General features: G+C 39.0%; 1 protein-coding gene across 1 annotated transcript in view; it reads left to right on the top strand.

Annotated features, from left to right (window-relative positions):
• Positions 1-22,981, top strand: part of KDM3B (lysine demethylase 3B) — an 85,035-nt gene that overhangs the window by 52,189 nt on the left and 9,865 nt on the right. The window contains exons 10-19 of the mRNA XM_089694057.1: positions 1,572-1,786; positions 3,604-3,756; positions 6,840-6,944; positions 8,995-9,122; positions 9,879-10,140; positions 13,411-13,652; positions 15,636-15,899; positions 16,003-16,174; positions 18,705-18,795; positions 20,587-20,717. Of these exons, the coding sequence (XP_089550183.1) occupies positions 1,572-1,786; positions 3,604-3,756; positions 6,840-6,944; positions 8,995-9,122; positions 9,879-10,140; positions 13,411-13,652; positions 15,636-15,899; positions 16,003-16,174; positions 18,705-18,795; positions 20,587-20,717 (1,763 nt within the window). The remainder of the gene's footprint in view (positions 1-1,571; positions 1,787-3,603; positions 3,757-6,839; positions 6,945-8,994; positions 9,123-9,878; positions 10,141-13,410; positions 13,653-15,635; positions 15,900-16,002; positions 16,175-18,704; positions 18,796-20,586; positions 20,718-22,981) is intronic.

A 22,981-nucleotide genomic window follows, 5' to 3' on the forward strand; every position in this document is an offset into this window, starting at 1 on the left:
GGGTGTCATATTTTAGGTTAATAGCTCTGATCAGCGGCTTGTTATTTGCTAATCAGGGCTATTGTTTTGTTCAGCAGGGTCTGCTTAACAGCTCTTATATAAGTTCATGGTCACTAAAGTGACCATGATTTTATAGCAAAAGGAGGAATGCAAAAGGGTTAAAATGGCTCCCCAGCACACAGCTACAGTAAAATGTGTTATGTTTTAATAGTTAGCCACCAATAGATTTTTAATTCTTTTTAGCCAGTCTTGTGATGTAATCTTCTGGACATCAGTGCATTTAAAGAGGATGAAATGCCTTTTGTCCGGTTTCATTGCTGTCCTGCCACCTGGCAAATTTTCTCAATTGTGTAGCACAGCTATAAAAACTTTGTTTCTAACTTTTTCCCATGCTTCTAAAATACATTTTCTTTTTTATCCCTGTTTCAGGGATTTCTTCTTGTTTCCTTTCCTGCTGAAATACTTTTCTTAAGGATAGTAATGAGGGGAAATTTCATATACAAGGTCACAGACGACAAAAGCACCCAAAAGAATTTCTAAACATTTCTCATGCTATTCAGACAAACAAAATGTTTTAATGAAAAAAAGCATACAGGGTATACACCCTGCCCAAAGCTAACCTGCCAGAGATCCCAGGCTGCTGGATGTGCCTGTGTGCCTGTTTGTTCTGCAACCAGGATCAGTGAACATGAGGAAAAGAAGTAGTGGCACTCCAATATACAAACAGCAGACTTCTTTATTATTCAATCCATGAAGATAAAAAGACAGCAATACATGGCTCTGAGAACATCAGTAGACACATTTCACACTCTCTTCCACACTAAAGGAGTGTGAAATGCATCTACTGATGATACCAGAGCCATGTATTGCTGTTTATTTATCTTCATGGATTGAATAATAAAGAAGTCTGCTGTTTGTACATTGGAGTGCTGCTACTTCTTTTCCTCATGTTCAAACAAAATGTTTTGGGTGGAGTTCCATTTTATGTAAAACAGCTTGTTCACTAATCCAGCCCTGTCTGCTGATTTGCTTCATTTAGGAGGATTAACCTACTGATAAGGGAATCAGTCTGCACATTTCACCTTTTAGCAAGCTCCTAAGATTGGACAACAGCAGAAACTTTTGGTTCCCTGGGCTGCTTCTCTAATTTCAACTCTGACTATATAGTAACTTTCTGAAATCTCATACAGATTTAGACATTTTCAATGAACTTTTAGAAAAGGGATTTTACAGTGAATACAAAACTCCTATTTTATCCAGCATATGGGATCTTTCCAGCTTTGCCAGAAATATTTAAAAATGTTATAAATTATTTTCCAAGTTTTGTTATTCTCTTGATTGGAGTATTTGCGGTTTGTCTATATAGATTCACCATGTTTTAAAAAATGACATTAATTTAGACAACTGTAGGTGATCTACTTCATTACATGAAGCTAACACTTACCTTTTGAAATGGAATCATGCTTATTTCTCTGTGGCAAAGTCATAGGTACTGTGTGTGCTTTTAGGTCTTTAATTTTAGATTAAGTGGGCAGCAAACTTGGTTTGTGACAAATAACTTTCTTATTCAGGCTGGTTTTCACACGGAAAGGAATTCTTCGTGTTGAAGGTTTTCTGAGTCCTCAGCAAAGTGATTCTGAAGCAATGCGGCTCTGGGTTCCCTCCTCAGTTCCTGCTGAAGGCATTGACTTGGAGACCTCGAAATATATCCTAGCTAATGTTGGAGATCAGTTTTGCCAGTTAGTCATGTCAGAGAAAGAAGCCATGATGATGGTGGAGCCGCAACGTAAGTTAATTTCTGTTTAAATACTTTTATCTGTGTATATAATCAGTAATTTAAATAATTTGTAGACAAATGAATGCAGAATTCTGCTTTCAGCCCAATCTTGGAGCCAGGACCACATGCCTATGATGGTCATTTACAGAAAAGGCAGTAAAGATGTTGGATGCTAGAATTTTCTGAGGCTCCTGTGTGCTCGGATGACTGAATTCATGTGCACAGGCATCAGCATTTTTACTGTATGGGCACTGTAGTTGCTGGCGGCATTTCTGTGCATACGCAGAAAACTCTGCACACGCAGAAAACTCTGCACAGATGCATAGCATACTGCCATCTGGGATAGCTGTGACATAGCAATCCCAGGAGGCAGCGGAGCCCAGACTAGGCTGAAAAACAGGAAGTCCAGCACAAAACACCTAAAGATACCAATCATATTAAAAAATTTGCACATTTTTGTAAGGGGCAGGACCAAAAAGAAAATGTTGCTCTAAGGCGTTGAAGTGATACCAAACACAGATTGTTTAATAAACGTTATCCCTTCTATTTACATGAATGGATGATAACAGTGTATCTCTTTTTGAAAAAAGAAAAAAAAAAATCTTTTCTCACAGCCAGTATATAGCAGTCACGTTGCTTTCCTGAGTGAACAAAGGTACACTGGATTGATATCTAGGGGGAGGTTCTGATAGTTACAGCCTGCTCTATGCTGCTCAAGCCTGTGAAGGGAGTGGACTGTCATTTATCCCCGTGTAGGGGAGGAAATGTTCAGCACAGAGACACACTGAAATCCAAGCATGCTTACTTGCTGTGGCAATGGCTGCTCTGAAGAATCTAGCTGCAGCGGGACACAGACAAGAGGGAGGGCAGAGAACAGCAGGATCAACCAAGTATTTTCCAGAATACAGAAGATAAATCCTGTAATGGCTAAGTATGATCAGCATGCAATACAGCATTTTATTGATAAGTTTTCCTGACGTGAGTTTAAAGTCACTTTAAGTTCCACTTTAAGCTTGAAAGGGTAGTAAAAGTACTGAAACCTTTTTTTTGTACCTTAATGTGCGAAAATCCTTTAGGACTACTTTAAAGTATGGGGAATAGAACTGTTGGGTAGCATTTTTTTGTGAAATGGGGAACTTGATGTCACATTAAGAGAAGCATGCCCAAAGCATTTTTCGCCATACTTCTCATGTGGGTCTTAGGAGTGTACTTATTTCTGCACTCCTGCGATCCAGATTCAGCTGACAGTGGGCTCAAGCCCGCTGTCAGCTGACATCACAGTGCCAGTCCAGTCTCTGAGGATCCTGACAATGTCGGGATCCATACAGATGCCTTAATGGCCAGCTTCTCCGTGTGCTGCTAAGACCCTGACCCGGCCATTCCCTCCCCTTCCACAGCCCGGCACTCTGGTGAGCACTGGAGTAGCAGAGCAGAGAGCGGTAACTGACTCATCCATTCTCTGCTCAATGAAGACTGAGAACTGAGCAATTAGCAGATAATTGAACTTTCCATTCTCAGTCTTACAGCTGGCGGTGGACTGCTGCAGCATCAGACTGCAGTATGCATTTTTTTTTTTTTATATCCCACACTTCTCCATTTAAATTTACATTTGATTAGGTTTTTTTTTTTTTTTTTTTTTTTTTTTGTGTTAAGGGGACTTGATGTCACATTAATTAAGAGAAGTATGGCCAAAGCTTTTTTTGTATGTATGTTTATTTTTTTTTTATATCCAGCACTTCTTTAATACCTATACATTTTACTCTGACACATGAACACATACTGTATCTTACTTATTTTTTGTACCGTTCTCTTTTTTTCCTATACAGAAAAAGTAGCCTGGAAACGAGCGGTCAGAGGTGTTAGGGAAATGTGTGATGTCTGTGAGACAACACTTTTCAACATTCATTGGGTGTGTCGCAAGTGTGGATTTGGTGTCTGTCTTGATTGCTATAGACTGAGAAAGAACAGGCCTCGTAGAGGTAAGAGTCATTATAACTGAAAACATTGTTTTGCGACAGGGAATACTATAAATCGTTAAGATGAAAGTCCATTTTTGAAAAAAAGTGCTAATAAACTTGCATACTATATTTCACAGGCACTTATTTATATTTTTCTTTATATTTGCAAGTAAACCAAACCGTTCTAGTACAATTTACAACCACTGGGCTGGGGATAGATACCATGCCAGGGAAGTCTGAGCTGTTGCAGCAAAAAATAAAAATACAAATTTTGTTGGGAGGATGGCCTTGTGCAGCATGCAGTAGGACATGGGTAGCTCTTATTACATCCTGTATTTAATTTTGCATTGGTTTCCTCCCATGAATGTCTTTCCAAACTTCTAAAAACTTACCTAAGCCTGGAAATCTCCTTTCTCTATAATTCTCCCTCAAATTGGGCCTCAGACTTGTGTGCAGTGCATGACAAAATCCAGACCCAAGGCTCACAGGTGGCTCTTCCATTGCCAGAGGGAGATTCTGCCACTCCCAACCAAAATGCTGCATTGGCTAATAAAGCCTTTCAAGTTTATTTACTCTGCCAAAGCAACCAAACCGGTCTAGTACAATTTACAATCACTGGGCTGGGACTAGATACCATGCCAGGGAAGTCTGAGCAGTTGCTCAAGTTTCAAGTTTATTCACTCTGCCAAAGCACCCATACTACTGAATTGGTAGAAGTGAATGTGGATATTTCTCTCAATTGGATGCAATGTTTCAACAGTTTATCTCCGCCATAAAATTGCCTTAATTACTACTAATTATGACTGAACCACAAAAATAAGAAAATAGGGATTTTTAATTGTATGCATTTATATTTTTCTTTATTTCAGTGTATCCTGTATGACCCAAAAACCCCAGGCAATCCTTTGTCAGAGGGTAACACCACAACATATGGTGTAACCCAGTGATCACAGTGGGGGCATTGTCACACAGTTACCCCAGAGCATCTAGTGTTACACAGTGACCCCAGAGTGGGCATTGTCACCCAGTAAACACAGAGCATCCATTGTCACCCAGAGGGTTTTCACCCAGCAAGTAAATAAAAACACAGTTTTAGACAAGTCCTTTATTAAAAATTAAAAAGTCCCACATTGTACATCCATCATTAGTCACATCATCCAGCGATGTAGGCCCACGTGAATCTTGATGAACGACGCCACCAACCCGCAAAAAAACAAAAAAACCGCTGACACCCGATCAGTCCTTTCATTTGCCTTATGCCAAATGATATCCAAGAGTCTGCGTCACAGAGCGTAAATAAAGGAGCAAGGTCACCCAATGACTTCATTGACCATACATGGACATGTCAATATTTGGTCAATGACATCATATAGGGAAGTGTCACTTGGTTGGTGACTGCATCCAGTGGAGTTGTACACGTCAGTTACGGCATCTAGCAAAGTCATGTGCACTGATTACAGCATTTAACGAAATCATGTGTCAATTTCGGCATCCATTGATGTCGTCCTCGTCAATCATGACTTATAGCGAAGACGTCTGCGTTATTGGTGGTGTCCAGCAAAGTCATCAAATTCAATCATGGCATCCAGCGAAGTCATCAAATTCAATCATGGCATCCAGCAAAGTCATCCATGGCATCCAGCAAAGCAATCCGTGTCAGTCAGTGTCCAACGAAGTTGACCAAGTCTGATAGACTAAAAAAAAAAACAATAAAAACTTTTTTTTCCAAAAATTAAACACTGAAAGAAATAAAAACAACATTAACATTACTTTATATTTTAAATATTTACAAGGTAAAAAAAAAAAAAACTTGTTTAGGTGTCATCTGACAACACCTGAGCCACCATCAGTTTGCTTGGTGCACAAACGGAAGTATGGATGTGAATGTCAGGTGTGGAATCCTGCTCATCCTAGTGTCAGCTAGTTTAGAAGTGAAGTGGAATGTGTGCGCATTAGCGCAATGTATGATGGGACATTTAGTTCCGAAGACTTTTGTAACTTGATAGTTGGGAGCGAGCTTCCCCAGCAGGTAGTTATTGTAATAGAATAAAAGGATTACTGAAGATGCTTCTAATGGCAGAAGATTGTAATGTTTGCTACAGTATTTTTTAGAAATAATCATAGATGTACCGTATGTTTTATTTACCCTATAGCTGTATTTAAGGTAAAAATTTGTTAAGCTTTAGAACCGCTTTAATCCTGCTTTAGCATACAATTGTTAAGCATAGAGGTTGCATGATAAAATATAGCACAAATGGTTATCTTTGGCCTCCACTTGCTGTTCACTAGTAGTAATCTTCATAGATCCCTCAGCGGTCCACTACCAATCACTAGTAGTAATCTTCATAGATCCCTCAGCGGTCCACCACCAATCACTAGTAGTAATCTTCATAGATCCCTCAGCGGTCCACTACCAATCACTAGTAGTAATCTTCATAGATCCCTCAGCGGTCCACTACCAATCACTAGTAGTAATCTTCATAGATCCCTCAGCGGTCCACTATCAATCACTAGTAGTAATCTTCATAGATCCCTCAGCGGTCCACTACCAATCACTAGTAGTAATCTTCATAGATCCCTCAGCAGTCCACTACCACTCACTAATAGCAATCTTCATTGTTTCTAGATCCCTCAGCGGTCCACTACCAATCACTAGTAATAATCTTCATAAATCCCTCAGCAATCCACTACCACACTGTTGATATCTTCTTCATTTAATTCCCCTTTAAGTTGTATAACTTGCCGGGCCTTAGGAAGAGATCCAGCACTTTAAACAATACCATATAATAGCTCTGTTAATTTAATCATGCCACACAAGTTCAGTTTAACATTTAATACTTTAATAATATTATCGTACTATTACAAACATTGATTTAAACTCTGATTAATATTGAACTAACACACTGTCAGTATGTTGCTTATGATGATAGCCCAAGAACATCTTTGTCAAAAGTACACATTTAATTTTCTATATTGTATGATGTTGCTACAGTCACATTCTGTGCAATGCCAGTGTGTATGTTGTATACTTTAATAAAATAAATGTTTTAATGAAAATACTCTGTCCTAAAAGCTTTTTCTTTCTGCTATAATCACTTTTTTAGAAGATGAGGTGACTGATGAAGAAGTATTTTCCTGGTTGAAATGTGCAAAAGGACAGCCTCATGAACCTGAAATCCTTATGCCCACACAAATTATCCCTGGCACTGGTAAGATTGGTTTTAAATATAAGGACTGTATAGAAATGCTTTTAATAGTCCTACGTGCTATCAAATTTGTAGTAAAATTGTTTCTGGTACTTTTACCTACTGGTAAGCTTATTAAAAAACTTACATGTAGCTAAAATAAATATATCTCCCAAACGAGCACCGCTTTGCCCTAGAATGGTACAAAACAGAGCATCTTAAAGTAGTAGTAAATTCATTAAAACCTATAGCAGATTGATGGCTGGGCGGGACATTCCTCTTTCTGACTGGGCGTCATATGACGTCCTGTCAGGAGGAGCAGCTTGCGGGACTGGGCAGTGGGCACGATCTGTCACTGACTATGTCCTTGGGACACAACCGAAGACATATCACTGCACCGGCCTGTTGCCAGTGTCATGTGACCGCTGTGACCAATCACGGTAGATGACATCACAATTATATACAATGGATGACTTCCTGTCATGCCATCCATTGTATACAATTGTGTTGTTAGCTGTGATTGGTCAGAGCAGTCACATGGTACAGACAGGGCCAATCACAGCCCATCTGTATCGTGAGGAGCTTTGCCCAATCACAGCTAATCACAACAAAAGACTGAATGAATCAGTTTCATTCAGTAACAATGATTGCTAATACCAATGTATTTAATTGATTTTTGCAATCATAATGTGTAAACTCCCCCCCCCCCCCCCCCAAAAAAAAAAAAAATTCTGACCACTTGCCCAGAGTAGTTCAATGTTACTATGGTAACATTGTATTGCTTTGGTCACAGTGTGTTGAGAAAACAAAAATTGAAGAAAAAATAATGTAATAAAAAAAAAATTATTAGTTTTATTTTCTTTACATACTGTCACCAGTCAGTGTTCCTGATCACTGCCACATCAGTTATATAATAATGCTGTACTAGACTGGTAACAATATGTATAAAAAAAAAAAAAAAAATAGAGATTTTTTTTATTTTTATTTTGTTTTAATTTTCTACATTTTCCAAAAAATTGTAACAAAAGATTACGACCTCCAAAAAACTCACCATGCCTCTTACTAAATACCTTGGACTATCTATTTTCCAAAAATAGGTAATTTGTGGGGTATTTCTACTATCCTGGCATTTTAAGGCCTCAAGAAATGAGATGGGCCGTCAGTACGTCAGGATTGATAGATTTGTCAGATATATATATCATGGTTTGGGGACTCTATAACTTTCCTAAAGAATAAATGATATACACTAATTTGGGGTGTTTTCACCAAAGAAATGTAGCAGAATACATTTTGACCTAAATTTATGAAGAAATGTAATTTATTTGCAAAATTGTATAACAAACTTAGTGCATTTTTTTGCGAAGTTTCGGGGTTTTTTTTCTTTATTTAGCAAAAAAAAGAGAGGTGATTGAATACCACCAAAAGAAAGCTCTATTTGTGTGAAAAAATGTTTTTTTTATGGGTACACTGTTGCATGACCACACAAATGTTATTCAAAGTGTGACAACACTGAAAGCTAAAAATTGGCCTGGGCAGGAAGGGGATAAAAGTGCCCGGTATTGAAGTGGTTGAAAAAAAAAAAAAAAGTTCCTGCTGCTACGTAATATATCCGTAATAGTATGCATCGCATACTAGCACATTATGAAAGACACCTTAGAACGAAGCCCTCCAGCGGCATGCTGTCATCGCTGTGGAGGCTTCCATCTTCACCTGGTCTTCTTTCCAGGTTTTGGGGCTACGCCTGCTTGAATGGCTGAGACACTGATGACGTTACTCCCACATGTGCACGGGAGTCTCGGCCACAGCACAGATTATCCTTCAGAGTGATGTCACCAGTTGCTGCTCCGTCTAATATCTCCAAACTGTGAACGTTTAGCAGATATTCATTTTACCTACAGGTACTTTATTATAAGCTTACCTGTAAATAAAAAGTGACTTGACTACCACTTTAAGTTGGTTTCAGCAGCTGCATTGGGTAGATAGGAAATGGAAATTGTTTTGTGTACGCTGTTGTGGATAAGATAGTTTTTCCTGTTTTTAGTGAGGTTTTCTTTATTTCTGTTTTTTCTTACAGCTCTTTACAACATTGGGGATCTGGTCCATGCTGCAAGGGGGAAATGGGGTATTAAAGCAAACTGTCCATGTATTAGCAGACACAACAAAACTGTTTTAAGACCGGCAGTCACTAATGGCATGTCCCAGGTATTTATATTTATCTATATAAATGTATGCTCTGCAGCAGTGATTCATCTTGTTGTTTTCTCTTTCTTTAGATCTTAAACCATTTTTTGTGTTGGCTATACTTTTTCTTTACTGTCTTGACTGATGGAAAAGTTTCCCTAATGAGCCAATAAATACTTGACAGTTGTTTTCATTTCCAAATTTTATCTCGAGTAGAATTTTTTGATGGAGTTCCATTTTTGTTCTTTCTAATGGTGACAGAACCATAACTGTCACATACAACCTTTTGTATGAAAGCTGCTTGGGACTTTCATTACTCTGCTCTTGTAGAACCACAAAGGTAGTGTCAAGCTAGACTTTATACCTTTAATGAACCAGTTAGACTTTATACTACTAATGAAATATTAAACAACATTTTAGTTATGGTGTGCTGATAGGGAACCTCCCTTCCTTTTTACTGCTCTGCCGAAGATCGTACAAAATGCTGCACCCACCACGCATGGAGAATTGTATGAACTAGTGTTCCTGCTTGGAGGAATGGCAGTTACTACATCTGTCATGAAAATACCAATTTTAGCACTCCACGGTCCTATTCTGACCCAACAGCATGATAAAGCAGAGTTACACTTGAATGGGTTCCACATATCCACAGAGGTGCCTGCCTTTGTTAGCAGTAGGAACTGTATATTTTTCTTTTAGTTGACTTCTGTCTTTTTCTTAGCTCACATGCTTGCAAAGTAGTAATTGTGACTTGTCTGCTTGTTCTCTTTCCACTAGCTTCCAAGTTTAAATCCTTCAGCATGTGAGGGCACTCTTCCATCCACTCCCACAGAGTGTATTGACAGCATAAAAATGGAGGAAGATTTAAAACCAGAAACTGCTGACATTGTTATGGAGGACTCAAAGATTGAACCAAATATTAATCAGGGCAGTGCAGAGAATAAAACCAACAAACAGCAGTGCCCAGAAACTACCCCTTCATCTGCCTTGCACTGGCTGGCTGACCTAGCAGCACAGAAAGCAAAAGAGGAGACAAAAGGTGATAACTTTGTAATTTTTGCTTATTTTTTGCTATTGCTTAACATCACATTTAACTTGTTGACAAAGAGAATATACACCAATCAGTCATAACATTGAGACCACCCACCATAACCCATCGAGTCATGGACTCCACTAGACCTCTGAAGGTATGTTGTGGTATCTGGCTGTCCATAACAGAGCCTTTAAGTCCTGTAAGTTGTGAGGTGGGACCTGCATGGATCAGAAATTTTTTTTTTCCAGCATAGCCCAAAGAAGCTCAATTGGATTGAGATCTGGTGAATTTAGAGGCCAAGACAACACCTTGCACTCGTGTTCCTTAAGTCATTCTTGAATCAACCACCTTCCATTGCTCTGTGGTCCAGTTCTGATGCTCATGTGGGCACTTTTGGCTGTAGATACAGGGTTAGCATGGGCACCCCTGACCGGTCTGCAGCTACACAACCCCATACACAATAAACAGCAATGCACTGTGTGTTCTGACACCTTTCTAACAGTTTGAGATACAGTAGCTCTTCTAGTGGATCAGACTTCACATGCATCAGTGAGCTTTGGCTGCTCAAGACCCTGTTGCCTGTTCACTGGTTTTCCTTCCTTGGACCAGTTTTGGTAAGTCCTGACTACTGCAGACCAGAAGCATCCCACAAGAGTTGCAGTTTTGGAGATGCTCTAATCCAGTTGCCTCTCCGTTACAATTTGTCCCATGTCAGAGCTGCACAAATCTATTTACTTGCCCATTTTTTTTTTTGGTTTTCAACACACCAACTTCAGGAACAACATCTTCACTTAGTGGCTAATATATCTAATCCATTTTTGGATGCCATTGTAAAAAAATAATCAATGTTATTTGCCTGTCAATGGTCATAACGTTATGGCTGGTCACTGTATTTTGGGATAGTTTTTCTAATGTGACTTGAAAGGTTTTCTTTTTTCCTTAGCTTGGTGGTTCTTGATGCTTATTTTGGTATAACATTGGGACTAGTTTATGGAAATGTATCAAGTACTTGGTTTTCCTTACAATTATGGGTAAAGTTCAAGCAGTATTTTTTTTTTTTTTCCCTGCATGTAACTGTGTTGTAGATCAGCTGTCAAAATCCTGACAGGAGTGTGACTTAAAGTAGAATTCCAGGCTAAACCTAACAAGTCTTAATAATGCTCTCTCCCCCCTCCTACAGTGGGGATCGAAAGTTTGGGCACCCCAGCTAAAAATTTGTATTAATGTGCATAAAGAAGCCAAGGAAAGATGGAAAAATCTCCAAAAGGCATCAAATTACAGATTAGACATTCTTATATGATGTCAACAAAAGTTAGATTTTATTTCCATCATTTACACTTTGAAAATAACAGGAAAAAAAAAATGGCGTCTGCAAAAGTTTGGGCACCCTGCAGAGTTAATATCTTGTACTGCCCCCTTTGGCAAGTATCACAGCTTGTAAACGCTTTTTGTAGCCAGCCAAGAGTCTTTCAATTCTTGTTTGAGGTATCTTTGCCCATTCTTCCTTACAAAAGTCTTCCAGTTCTTTGAGATTTCTGGGCTGTCTGTCACGCACTGCTCTTTTAAGGTCTATCCATAGATTTTCAATTATGTTGAGGTCAGGAGATTGTGAAGGCCATAGCAAAACCTTCATTTTACGCCTCTTGATCTAATCCCCTGTGGATTTTGAGGTGTGTTTAGGATCATTATCCATTTGTAGAAGCCATCCTCTCTTTAACTTCAGCTTTTTCACAGATGGCATCAAGTTACCATCCAAAATTTACTGAAATTTTATTGAATCCATTTTTCCTTCTACTCGTGAGATGTTCCCTGTGCCACTGGCTGCAACACAACCCCAAAGCATGATTGATCCAACCCCATGCTTAACAGTTGGACAGAGGTTCTTTTCATTAAATTCTGTGCCCCTTCTTCTCCAAACGTACCTTTGCTCATTCCGGCCAAAAAGTTCAATTTTAACCTCATCGGTCCACAGAACTTGTTTCCAAAATGCATCAGGCTTGTCTATATGTTCATTTGCAAAGTTCAAACGATGATTTTTTGTGGTGAGGACGTAGAAGAGGTTTTCTTCTGATGACTCTTCCATGAAGACCATATTTGTACAAGTATCTCTTTATAGTGGAATAGTGTACCACAACTCCAGTGTCTGCCAGATCTTTCTGGAGGGATCGTGCAGTCAAACATGGGTTTTGAATTGTTTTTCTCACAATCCTGCGAGCTGTTCTGTCTGATATTTTTCTTGGTCTTCCAGATCTTGCTTTAACTTCCACTGTTCCTGATGACTGCCATTTCTTAATTACATTCCGAACAGAGGATATTGACATCTGAAAACGCTTTGCCATCTTCTTATAGCCTTCTCCAGCTTTGTGAGCGTCAACTATTTTCAGTTTCAGTTTTCTAGACAACTGCTTAGAAGAACCCATGGTTCTGATTGTTGGGGCAAGGTCAGATGAGTCTGGGCATTTAAAACCTTTGAGATTGACATCACCTGGTCTTCCCAGACGATGATTGAGAACCATCCATGACACTGGCAGGTCTCAGCTTGTCAAAGGGGGCAGTGCATGCTATAAATTCTGCCGGGTGCCCAAACTTTTGCAGACGCCATTTTTTTGTTTTCTGTTATTTTGAAAGTGTAAATGATGGAAATAAAATCTAACTTTTGTTGACATCATATAAGAATGTCTAATCTGTAATTTGATGCCTTTTGGAGATTTTTCCATCTTTCCTTGGCTTCTTTATGCACATTAATACAAATTTTTAGCTGGGGTGCCCAAACTTTCGATCCCCACTGTATGCTGATTAACCTGTGGAAAGAAAGCTACATATGCTTACCTATGTTCAGACTGCTCAAGCAGCAGCTTCAGGGGAAAGGAGAGAGACCGCAACAATGACTGGTAAAGTCTGGATCAGTGACATCACTCATAAACTACATATGGCCCAGCTGTTATCAACACTCCCTCCTCTCCCCTCCAGCTGCCGCTGACTAACATGGAGGAGCTGGATCAAGTGACCCGAGTGGACTGAAAATAGGTAAGTATATACATCTTTATTACACAGGTTAGTCAGCATTGGTGTTAGGAGGGGAAGGGAGAATTTTTATGACCTGTATAGTTCAGCCTGGAATTTTACTTTAATGTTAACTTAAAGAGATTGCTGAAGTCTTGCATGCAGCCAGTACCTGGGATCCAGGGTCATTCTCATTCACAAAACCAATTTGAACATTTATTGTTTCTCAAGAGCACCTGTAACCAATAATGAAATGCCCTTAATGTTTTTCAGACCCCAGCTGTGTAAAGACAGTACCACCTAAAGAGTGTTCTGTGGGTTTGGACTCTCTTAATTCCGGTGCGAAGAGTTCTTCTTCCCCCAAACTTTTCAACAGCCTTTTATTAGGCCCAGCTGCCTCCAACACAAAGTCAGAAGGTTCCAGTTTAAGAGATCTTCTCCACTCTGGGCCTGGAAAGTTATCACAAGGGACAACAGAAGGAGGAGTACCATTCCCACCTGTATTTAATTCTTCAGTGAGTAGTACACATTATTTCTATGTAACTGTACTGATCAACTTCTAATAGATTGTAATTAGGGAAAATAGTATTTTATCAAGTGCTTAAACACACTTCTCTGTGCACTGTGGTTCCATTCACTAACCTCTATCTTCCTACTGTGTTCTGTAGTGAGGTTTGGGGCCTGTGGGAGGAAGCGCCAAACATATTAGAGGAAACGGGCATTCAACACCCCAGGAATTGTGTCAGTTGATCAAGGACCTATGCCATTGAGCTTCTTTGGGCACATTGAGCATAAATTACATGTGTGGGACCCTTTGAAAGGAGAGTTTATCATTTTTGCCTGTAGACACTTCAGTAAGAATTGTTTTAAACCTTAGTAAGAATTGTTTCAAACCCTAAAATAACAAATTCCCCTCCCCTTCCGGTAGGGAAGCATTTTGGGAATTTAATTCATGGTTCCACAAAATCTGCTATATTTGGTAGGCTTACGTTAGTTGACATTTTGTTGTAGCCAAAACTACACACATTTATCACACAGAGATTGATCCTTTACTACTGAGTTGGGATCATGGTGGTTCCCACCCTTCCCAAAGACTGCCAGTTAAGGGAGGCAGCTGTCCCTCTATGGGCAGCCCAAAGGTGCCTATAGACATGAAATCAATTTTTACCAAATGGATAGATTAAGTTGAGAGGAAATCATTTGTCTCCATACACCCCCTGACCTTGACAGTCATATCCTGTTTAAGTCTTCTCAGGGTATATTTGGAAGGTTTGATCTGTTCCTAGACAGTCGCTACTGTTTTTTTTTTCTGGTGGTAAGCCACTGCCAGAATTTTCTACTGTAGGGGTCAGGAACCCTGTCAAACCTGGATGGGAGGGGAGATGGGGGGCCACATTTACTGAAATTGATCTTCTGTATTTTCTTTCTGGAGAAGCTGGCTATTAGCCACTGCTGGAGGAAAATACAGGCGATCGGTTCTTGTAAATGTCTCCTTTTCTGTCCAGGCTTCCCTTCTTTCTGCTTCCCAGCCCTCATGTTCTCCCCTGGTTCACCCTCACAGTGCTCTCTGCTTCCCTTCCTCTCCCGCTGGCTGCTGTGGGGAATGTTTCAGGATGGAGAGCAGGGCCCCTTCCTTTCCTGAATGAACACAGTGAGTGATTGGTACTGACCCACTCAGTGTTCATTCATAACTGAAGCATTGTAAACTTTGTTTACAATGCTTCAGTTTGTGAGTGAACTGGAAGCCTCTCAGCACAGAGTGCTTCCCATTCATTCACCTTGCAGTGCAACTGAGGCGTCAAAAGAAGTGATGGGGGAATCTCAGTCCTTTTCTCTTTCTCAGAAGTGAGACATCAGGGGTCTGTCTAGACCCCTGATATTTCAATAAAGCATCCAACAGGGTGAAAGAAAAAGGTAACAAAAAATATTTTAATAAAAATTGCAAAAAATAATATAAATACAAAACTACTGACACCATTCTCTGCTCTACTCACACTGTCCATTGCCCTAGTAATACCATTCCCTGCTCTACTCATATGGTCCACTACCCTACTGACACCATTCTCTGCTATACTGACACTGTCCTACTGACACCATTCTAGTGTGAAGAGTTCCATAGGATTTAATGGTCATGCGTTTTTATTCCACTTTTTTTTTATGCAAAGAAAAACCTAATCCGAATGAAAGCATCCTTAATTACACTGATATATATGTGGTCATATATTGATGTAATGGCATGCACAAGGATGAAGGAAATTTGGTTTCTCCTTTTTTTTTATCTCAGTGTCTCTCCATAGGTTTGATGAGACCTGTTGTGTCTACTTTCTAATGCTAAAGGAGGTGAGGACAGACAACTACTTGCAGTTTTCAGATGGGAAGAATCTGAACTGCATCAGTGGTTTCCACTTGGCTATACTGGTGTTAGAATGGCCATTTGTATTGCAATTTATAATTGTTATTTCTCAAATTAGTGTAACTAAACCATTTAAATCTTTTAGGCAAAGGGGAAATCTAGCTTGCCCAACTTTCTGGACCACATTATTGCTTCTGTCGTAGAGAACAAAAAGACGTCAGATGCCAGCAAAAGAGCCAGTAGCTCAGCAGAAAGCCTGAAGGAGGGAAAGGAAATGGTGATGGGTCTAAACGTTCTGGATCCACACACCTCACATTCCTGGCTCTGTGATGGGAGACTGCTCTGTCTTCATGACCCTAGTAACAAAAATAACTGGAAAATCTTTAGGGAATGTTGGAAACAAGGCCAGGTGAGGACTTTTTTTTTTAATTAATACTTACAATTATCTGCTTACACAGCCAGAGTAATAGAGATTGAGAACTAATTTAAATCCTTGTATTTTTTTCTCTTAGCCTGTGTTAGTTTCTGGGGTGCAGAAGAAACTTAAATCTGAGTTATGGAAGCCTGAAGCTTTTAGCCTGGAATTTGGAGATCAAGATGTTGACCTGGTGAATTGTCGAAACTGTGCCATCATTTCAGATGTAAAAGTGCGAGATTTTTGGGATGGTTTTGAAGTTATTGAAAGTAAGTCAATTTTTTTGTTTTCAGATTAGTTAAAAACATCCTCTCAAATGATGCAATATTGTATTCACTGTTCTTTGCTGCTCCTTTACATGATGTGGGAAAAAGCCAATCTCTAAGCAAATGTTGTAGTGAATACATTTTAATCCAGTTCAACTTTTGGCAGAACCGTAGGGCTTTTTTGTTTCTGAGATGTTTATGCTGTACCATAACTTTAGCTATTGTAGGAAATCCTAATATATTATGCATCAAAACTTATGATAGTTTTATTTGTCAGAAGATTTGGGTGCATTTTCATGCATTTTTTCCCAACCTAACTTCTATGTAAGTTGTTTACTCTCAGATTTTTACAAGATATTACTTCTATCTAAAATGATTGTAGGTAACATAATAAAATGGTGAAGCTCAACGTGAAAGTTTCTTTCAATTTAGTTCACCTTATAAGTTGGAAAACAGTCAGGTTGTGTAAATCATTACTTTAACACTAGGATCAGGCTATTTGCATGGACAGCAATTTTTACAATGTCATTGGCTTGCAATAACAATTCTGAATAACACTGCACACAACTGTGTGTGTTTTGACATTTGTGAACTCTGGTGCTCAGCCCTTGTCACCTCTGAGAAGTGATCCGTGGTGGATTGCAGCTGGGAGATATGTTGCCAGCTCGTCGCTTGTTTTAACCCTGAAAAGCCAGCACCCCAATGCCTCAATGGCTCAAAGTATATGCAGTTGCGGCATGGCCGTGTTCACTTGGGTTGATTTTGTTAGCAAGTACTGCCTGCCGAATGCAACAATGCAGGGTATTATGTGCACATCCCATCCGAACCCCGTTGCAGCTTATTGGGGCTTAATTGCCTATTTTGACCACCCCTCCCTGGCTGTCCGTGTGAACAAGCCCTACATGATATTGCCTAGTCTGTCTAGCTCTTTCCACTCCTTTAATCCAAACTATGTATTAAAAAAAAAAAAATGTATGTAATCCAATTATGTTTACTGGAAACAATGTAACTAATAACAGTCACCAGAAGCAGAGAGCACAGGAATTTATCACCTGTTTATATTTGTTTGCACTTATTAAACAGATATAACAAAACTTTTACAGTGGTATAAATTATCAGACTAAAAAGGGAGCAAATAAGAGACATTTGTTGTTAGAGTTTACATTTAAAGTTGTTTGCTAAATATTTTCTAAATAGTGATAAAGCTCATAATTTTCTGAATAGTGATTAAGTGTTGGCTGTTTCTGATTGTACATGGTTACATTTTACATACATTTATTCAAATACCAAACATTATTGGAAAATGTTAAATGTGAAAGCAGTATTAAACCCAATAAGCAAACATTTATTATATCGTAACTTATCAATTCTTAGACGTGAGAGCTGCCTTAGAACAAAATAGAAGAAAAAAGCTTTGAAATAACTGGTGATCCAGCCAATAAGTCTGTTATTTTTCAATAGAAAAACTCTCTTGCAGTTGCAGGGATGAGACAAACCATTTAATGTTGGCAGGAGTTCCTAAAATGATCAGCTGATGCTTATCTAAAACCTTTAGACTAGGTTCATGCTGAAGCAGTGCGCCATCGTTCTTCTCCCGCTTTCTCCCTTTTCGCTCTCTCCCTCAGTAACACACAGAGTGGACCTCAAAATTGGATCGCACGACTCCAAAGTGCAACATCCCTAGGAATTCATTAGATTTTTTATGTCATGTGAATCACTGCAGTCTAAACACGCATCCAAAACCACATCATTGTGAAACCATGGCCTTCTCAAAAGGGAAAAAAAAAGCTGCTAAAGTATTAGCTGAAGTTCAGCTTCAAATTGTTAGTGTATTTAAATCTTCTAGTACATCTAACCCCCCCCCCCTTCTCGATTGACAATTCTGTCGAAATTTGCCCCCTCTCCTCTAAAGTCTTGTCTGTATAACACAGAAGGTGTGTTACTGGCTAAATCATTAGGTGAAAATAGAGGGGGGGGGAAAACTTAAAAAAAAAAAAAAAAAAAAAAAATGGATGCAGCCATTACATCCAATGATTGGTTAGCTGCAATATATTACATTTTCAGTTTTTTGAGTTTAATACCATTTTAAGAATAGATTTAGCCATGTGCCTTAATCTCTCTTGCTTTTGAAGCCTGATCTGCTTCCGGATCACGCTGCAGAGGCTACTGACAGTCAGTGAGGAACTGATGTAATGCCTCCTCACCGCCTGTTTTAATCCCATTTTTAAAATCTCGCCACAAGCGCATGCATTGCACATGGTTGTGAGGCATCTACAGTGCTTCCCCATTGATTTTCATGTGTAGTGTTCAGCTGGCTTTCCACCTGCCGATCTTAACATGATTGGTCAACTTAGCCGCAATCGCGAAGCATCATGGTCGTGGCATGTAAACATCTCCCTCCGCTGCCTATTGCAGCCTAATATATATTTTATTATAAACACCTATGTTGTAGTAAAAAAAAAAAAAAAACCTTGTATGATTTTAAAAACGCTACCTTTACTAATGCAACATGTAACGTTAAATATTTTGGCAGAGAGATTACGAGCAGAAGATGGGACGCCTATGGTTCTTAAACTGAAGGATTGGCCACCAGGGGAGGACTTTAGGGACATGATGCCTACAAGGTAAAATGTGTTCCTACTCAGCCAGTACATATACTGTATATGCAAGTACTTTTTTTTTTTTTTTTTTTTTGTTCTGAGAAACACTTGAAACATCTGTCCTTGCATGCTTGCCTACTTTTCCAATTAAGTAACACACTCAATACAAAAAAAATAAATAAATAAAAATGAGTTTAATGCATTGCCTGTAACACTGCCTGGTGTACTGGCTAGTTAATATTTGCTTGTATCTTTATGATTTAGGAAGTTAGACAAATCTGATGAATAGAAGTGTTAGGAGTACAACTGGACAGACCGCTGCACTATGGTTGTACAATATAACTTAAAATTAAAACAATAAGTGATAATAAATGGTAAAAAAACTGCGCTAAATGCATGAAAAGTGATGAATACCACTAATAAATAATGACTGTGTATAAACACAAACGAAATGCTTCCATTTTGAAAATAAATGAATAAAACACATAAATGAACACTCAACAAGTGATCAAGTATTTCAAAGTCTCTTGTACGTGTGCAAAATAACGAGAATATATAAACAAAAAAATGGATGAATAAAAAAGAAAGAAAAAGCATTTATTAAAATTGGTGTATAGTCCCCAAAATAAGTCCAAATACTATTTATCTACCAAATAGTTCTTCAGAACTTCTAAAACGATGACCACTATGTGAAAAAAAATTGAAGAAAAGTCTAGTGTTCCCCCTCTCAGGTGTACACTCACCAGCAAGTGTTGCCTCCCACTCTCATGGTTGGCAAAATTGCCTTAATAGACGTTCTTCAATGGAGAAAGGAGATTATCCATACCATTATATTATATTTTACTTTCCTTCCCTTTCAAAACGACCAAGAACATGTATGAGGTACTCATGAGTTCCAATAATTAGAAGTGATCAGGGAATCCTCTTTCCTCCTAATACTCCATACGAAGGTGTTCAGTGGGGTTGAGGTCAGGGCTCTGTACAGGACACTCAAGTTCCTCCATGCCAAACTGGTGAAGCCATATCTTTATGGATATGTTGATTGAAAAGACCTGATTGTTCCAATGGATCCCAAAGATGATCAGTAAGGTTAAGGTCAGAGCTCTGTACAGGACATTTGAGTTCTTTTCCACATGTATAAGAGTTTTTGCGCTACTTGATCACTTGTTGGGTGTTCTTTTATGTGTTTTATACAATATGACTTCGACCTTGGTATACAGAAGACTTGAACCCTCTCTCACTTTCACACTGTCTGTAATTGTAACTGCTCTCCGCTTGTGAGGGACTCATTTTATTTAGGAGTCTTGGGTCTGCCAGTATTACAGTGTCACATTGTCATGGATCTTGTAGGGTAACTTAAACTTGAGCCATGTTTCTATCCTTTTGAGCCATGATCCCAGGGTAGCTTTCCCTTTTACTGAACTTTGGGAAATACTAATTTTGTGTCTGGAAAGAACAGTATGGAGCAAAAAAGTTTGCATTTAACATAATTATTTGAGCAACGCTAGTAAGGTGCTATAGAGAAACCCACCATATATTCTTCTGTTACCTGGGTCATGCTTTGAGAATGTTTAGCATTATCCTTAGAACTGATAAGAGCCCTAAAGCAATCAAACATATTTAGTCATTCAGATTCTTTTAGGTTCATATTTAAACCTCACCAGTTGTTACCTGGCTACACAGTTCTTATTCCAGAAATAGATAAGTGAAGCCTAGTGGTGTAAAACAAAGGGATTGTCCAGGTTTCTTTTACATATTCATTGTTAAAATGCTTTCATGGGGATAACGTTTTCAGTCACTTCAACTTTGTTTTAGATTTGAAGATCTGATGGAGAACCTTCCTTTGCCTGAATATACAAAAAGAGATGGGAGGCTTAATTTGGCTTCTAGGTTGCCCAGCTATTTTGTCCGACCAGATCTTGGACCTAAAATGTACAATGCCTATGGTATGCTTTCGTTGTGATTTCATTTACATACTGTACATTGTTTTCAGAATACAAATCATCATTGTCTTTTTGTTATATTTACAGTATGCTGATATTTAAAAGTAATTGCAGTGACATATTTGGTATTTGGAGTTTTATGATTTAGCAAATTCTGAATTGTTCTCACTTGTAAATACTGAAGACATATGGGAATTAAAAATTTGAGTGTTGTGATTGTGCATCTGGAACAGTGTTTCTCAACCTTTTTACCTTGGAGGAACTCTTGGCATAAAGTTTGAGATCTTGGGAAACCCCTGAAATAATACTCAGATCTACAGCTCACAGAAAATTGGTGTGATCAGCGAGCTGTTGATATAACAATTACTTTTTTAAATGGCTTTAAATAATAGAATCAATTTTAAAACATACCTGTTTATTGTAAAACCTGTGCTTGCTTTTGTCTTCTCGGATGCTCAATTCTGGGTCAAACGTAAGCAATGTACAGGAGGGCAGCATGGCAAAGCACAGGGGGTCAGGAGGGCACACTACATGGGGGGGCAGCAGAGCACACTACATGGGGGCAGGGCACATTATGGGGCACACAGCAGGGAACATTGTATAGGATCAGGGCATCTGGGATCAGGGCACATGGTATCAAGGCACCATAAATGGGATTGCAGCACATTTCATGGGATCGGAGAACATGGGATCAGGGTACCTAACATTGAGCTCTGGGCAGTACTGATCATTTCAATTTCAGAGCTAATCAGGTCCTCTTCTTCTGAGTCCTCTTCTGCCGCACTGTTCCCTGCCGGCCCCACCTCCAATTCTCCCTTCCTGTCCATCCTGGATGATGTCACATACAAGCATCGGGGATGGACAGGCGGGGCCAGCGGGGAGCAGCACTGCACAGCTACACAAGCATGGCCACTTTCTTGTTTAGCTGTGTGCGAGTCAGCAGAGGGGATGCTATCTACCTGTTAGCTGCCTGTTGATCGTCATGGAACTCTGGTTGAGAAATGCTGAACTATTAGATGTTATCCACTTGGCAACTGCCTTTAGTCACCGGGTCCCAGCTGGGACTCGGTGATTTGCAGAGCAGCTGACAGGAGAGAGATCTGTGAGTGTATACAACACAGAACTCTCTCCTGTCAGTGGGGACCTGCTGGTTTTTATCTCTCTGCAAAGCAGACCAGCAAATCCCCTAGTCAAACACCACAAAATACATGATTAAATCGCTCCCTAACACACACATAACTCTTTGATTTCCCCAGATGTTAACACCTTCCTGCCCAGTGTCATTAGTACAGTGTCAGTGCTTTTTATTAGCACTGACCACTGTATTAGTGGCACTGGAGATGTCAGTGGCAGTTTGTTCCCACCCAGTGTCAGTTCTTGTCAGAAAGCCCGCCGTACTATAGCACTCCCACTATGATAGTTTATAGATGCTATAATTTTCATGCAAACCAATTAATATACACATATTGGGATTTTTTTTTTCTACCAGACATGTCACAGAATACATTTTGGCCTAAATTTATGAAGAAAGTTTAATTTTCTTATTGGATATGTTTTATAGCAAAAAGTAAAATACTATTTTTTTGTTTGTTTTTTTATTTTTGGTATTTTTTCGTTCATAGCGCAAAAAATATAAAACCCAGTGATGATCGAATACCACAAAAAGAAAGCTCCATTTGTGTGAAAAAAAGATATAAATTTCATTTGTGTACAGTGTTGCATGACCACGCAATTGTTAGTTAAAGTAGCGCAGCGCCCGAATCGCAAAAAATGGCCTGGTCATGAAGGAGGGTATATCTTACGGAGGGCAAGTGGTTAGGCAATGTAAGATCAGAAACATTTTAGAGTTTCCTCATGTATCTTTGTACTGCTAGGGGGAAAAAGCACATTATATAGTCAAACCCTCCTTATTTTTTTTTTAGTTTAGTACTGGCAAATGCTTTATCTGTGATGCTACAACACTTGTTGACCTTTTCATAGGTACACTGTCCTGAAGTTGGCCGCATTATTGGAGTCTTTTGATTTGCAGCCAATGAAACTGGGATACAGTACGTTTTTGTATCACGCAAGGTTTTTGCTTGGAAGCAGCATTTTCCAACCATTTTGCAACCTAGGAAGTATGTAAACTGTAGGGAATGTCCACACTTAGGGGACATTTAGAAATTCTAGTAATTTACACTAGTACTGTAGATATTTTTGGAAGGCTTAGTAATCTTAAGATCAGCTAAATGTACCAATTTATGGTCTGACAATTTTTTTTTTTTTGT

Source organism: Staurois parvus, unplaced genomic scaffold (assembly GCF_062004578.1).
Source record: "Staurois parvus isolate SC_StPar_1 unplaced genomic scaffold, SC_StPar_1.0 ptg000025l, whole genome shotgun sequence".
Lineage (NCBI taxonomy): Eukaryota > Metazoa > Chordata > Amphibia > Anura > Ranidae > Staurois > Staurois parvus.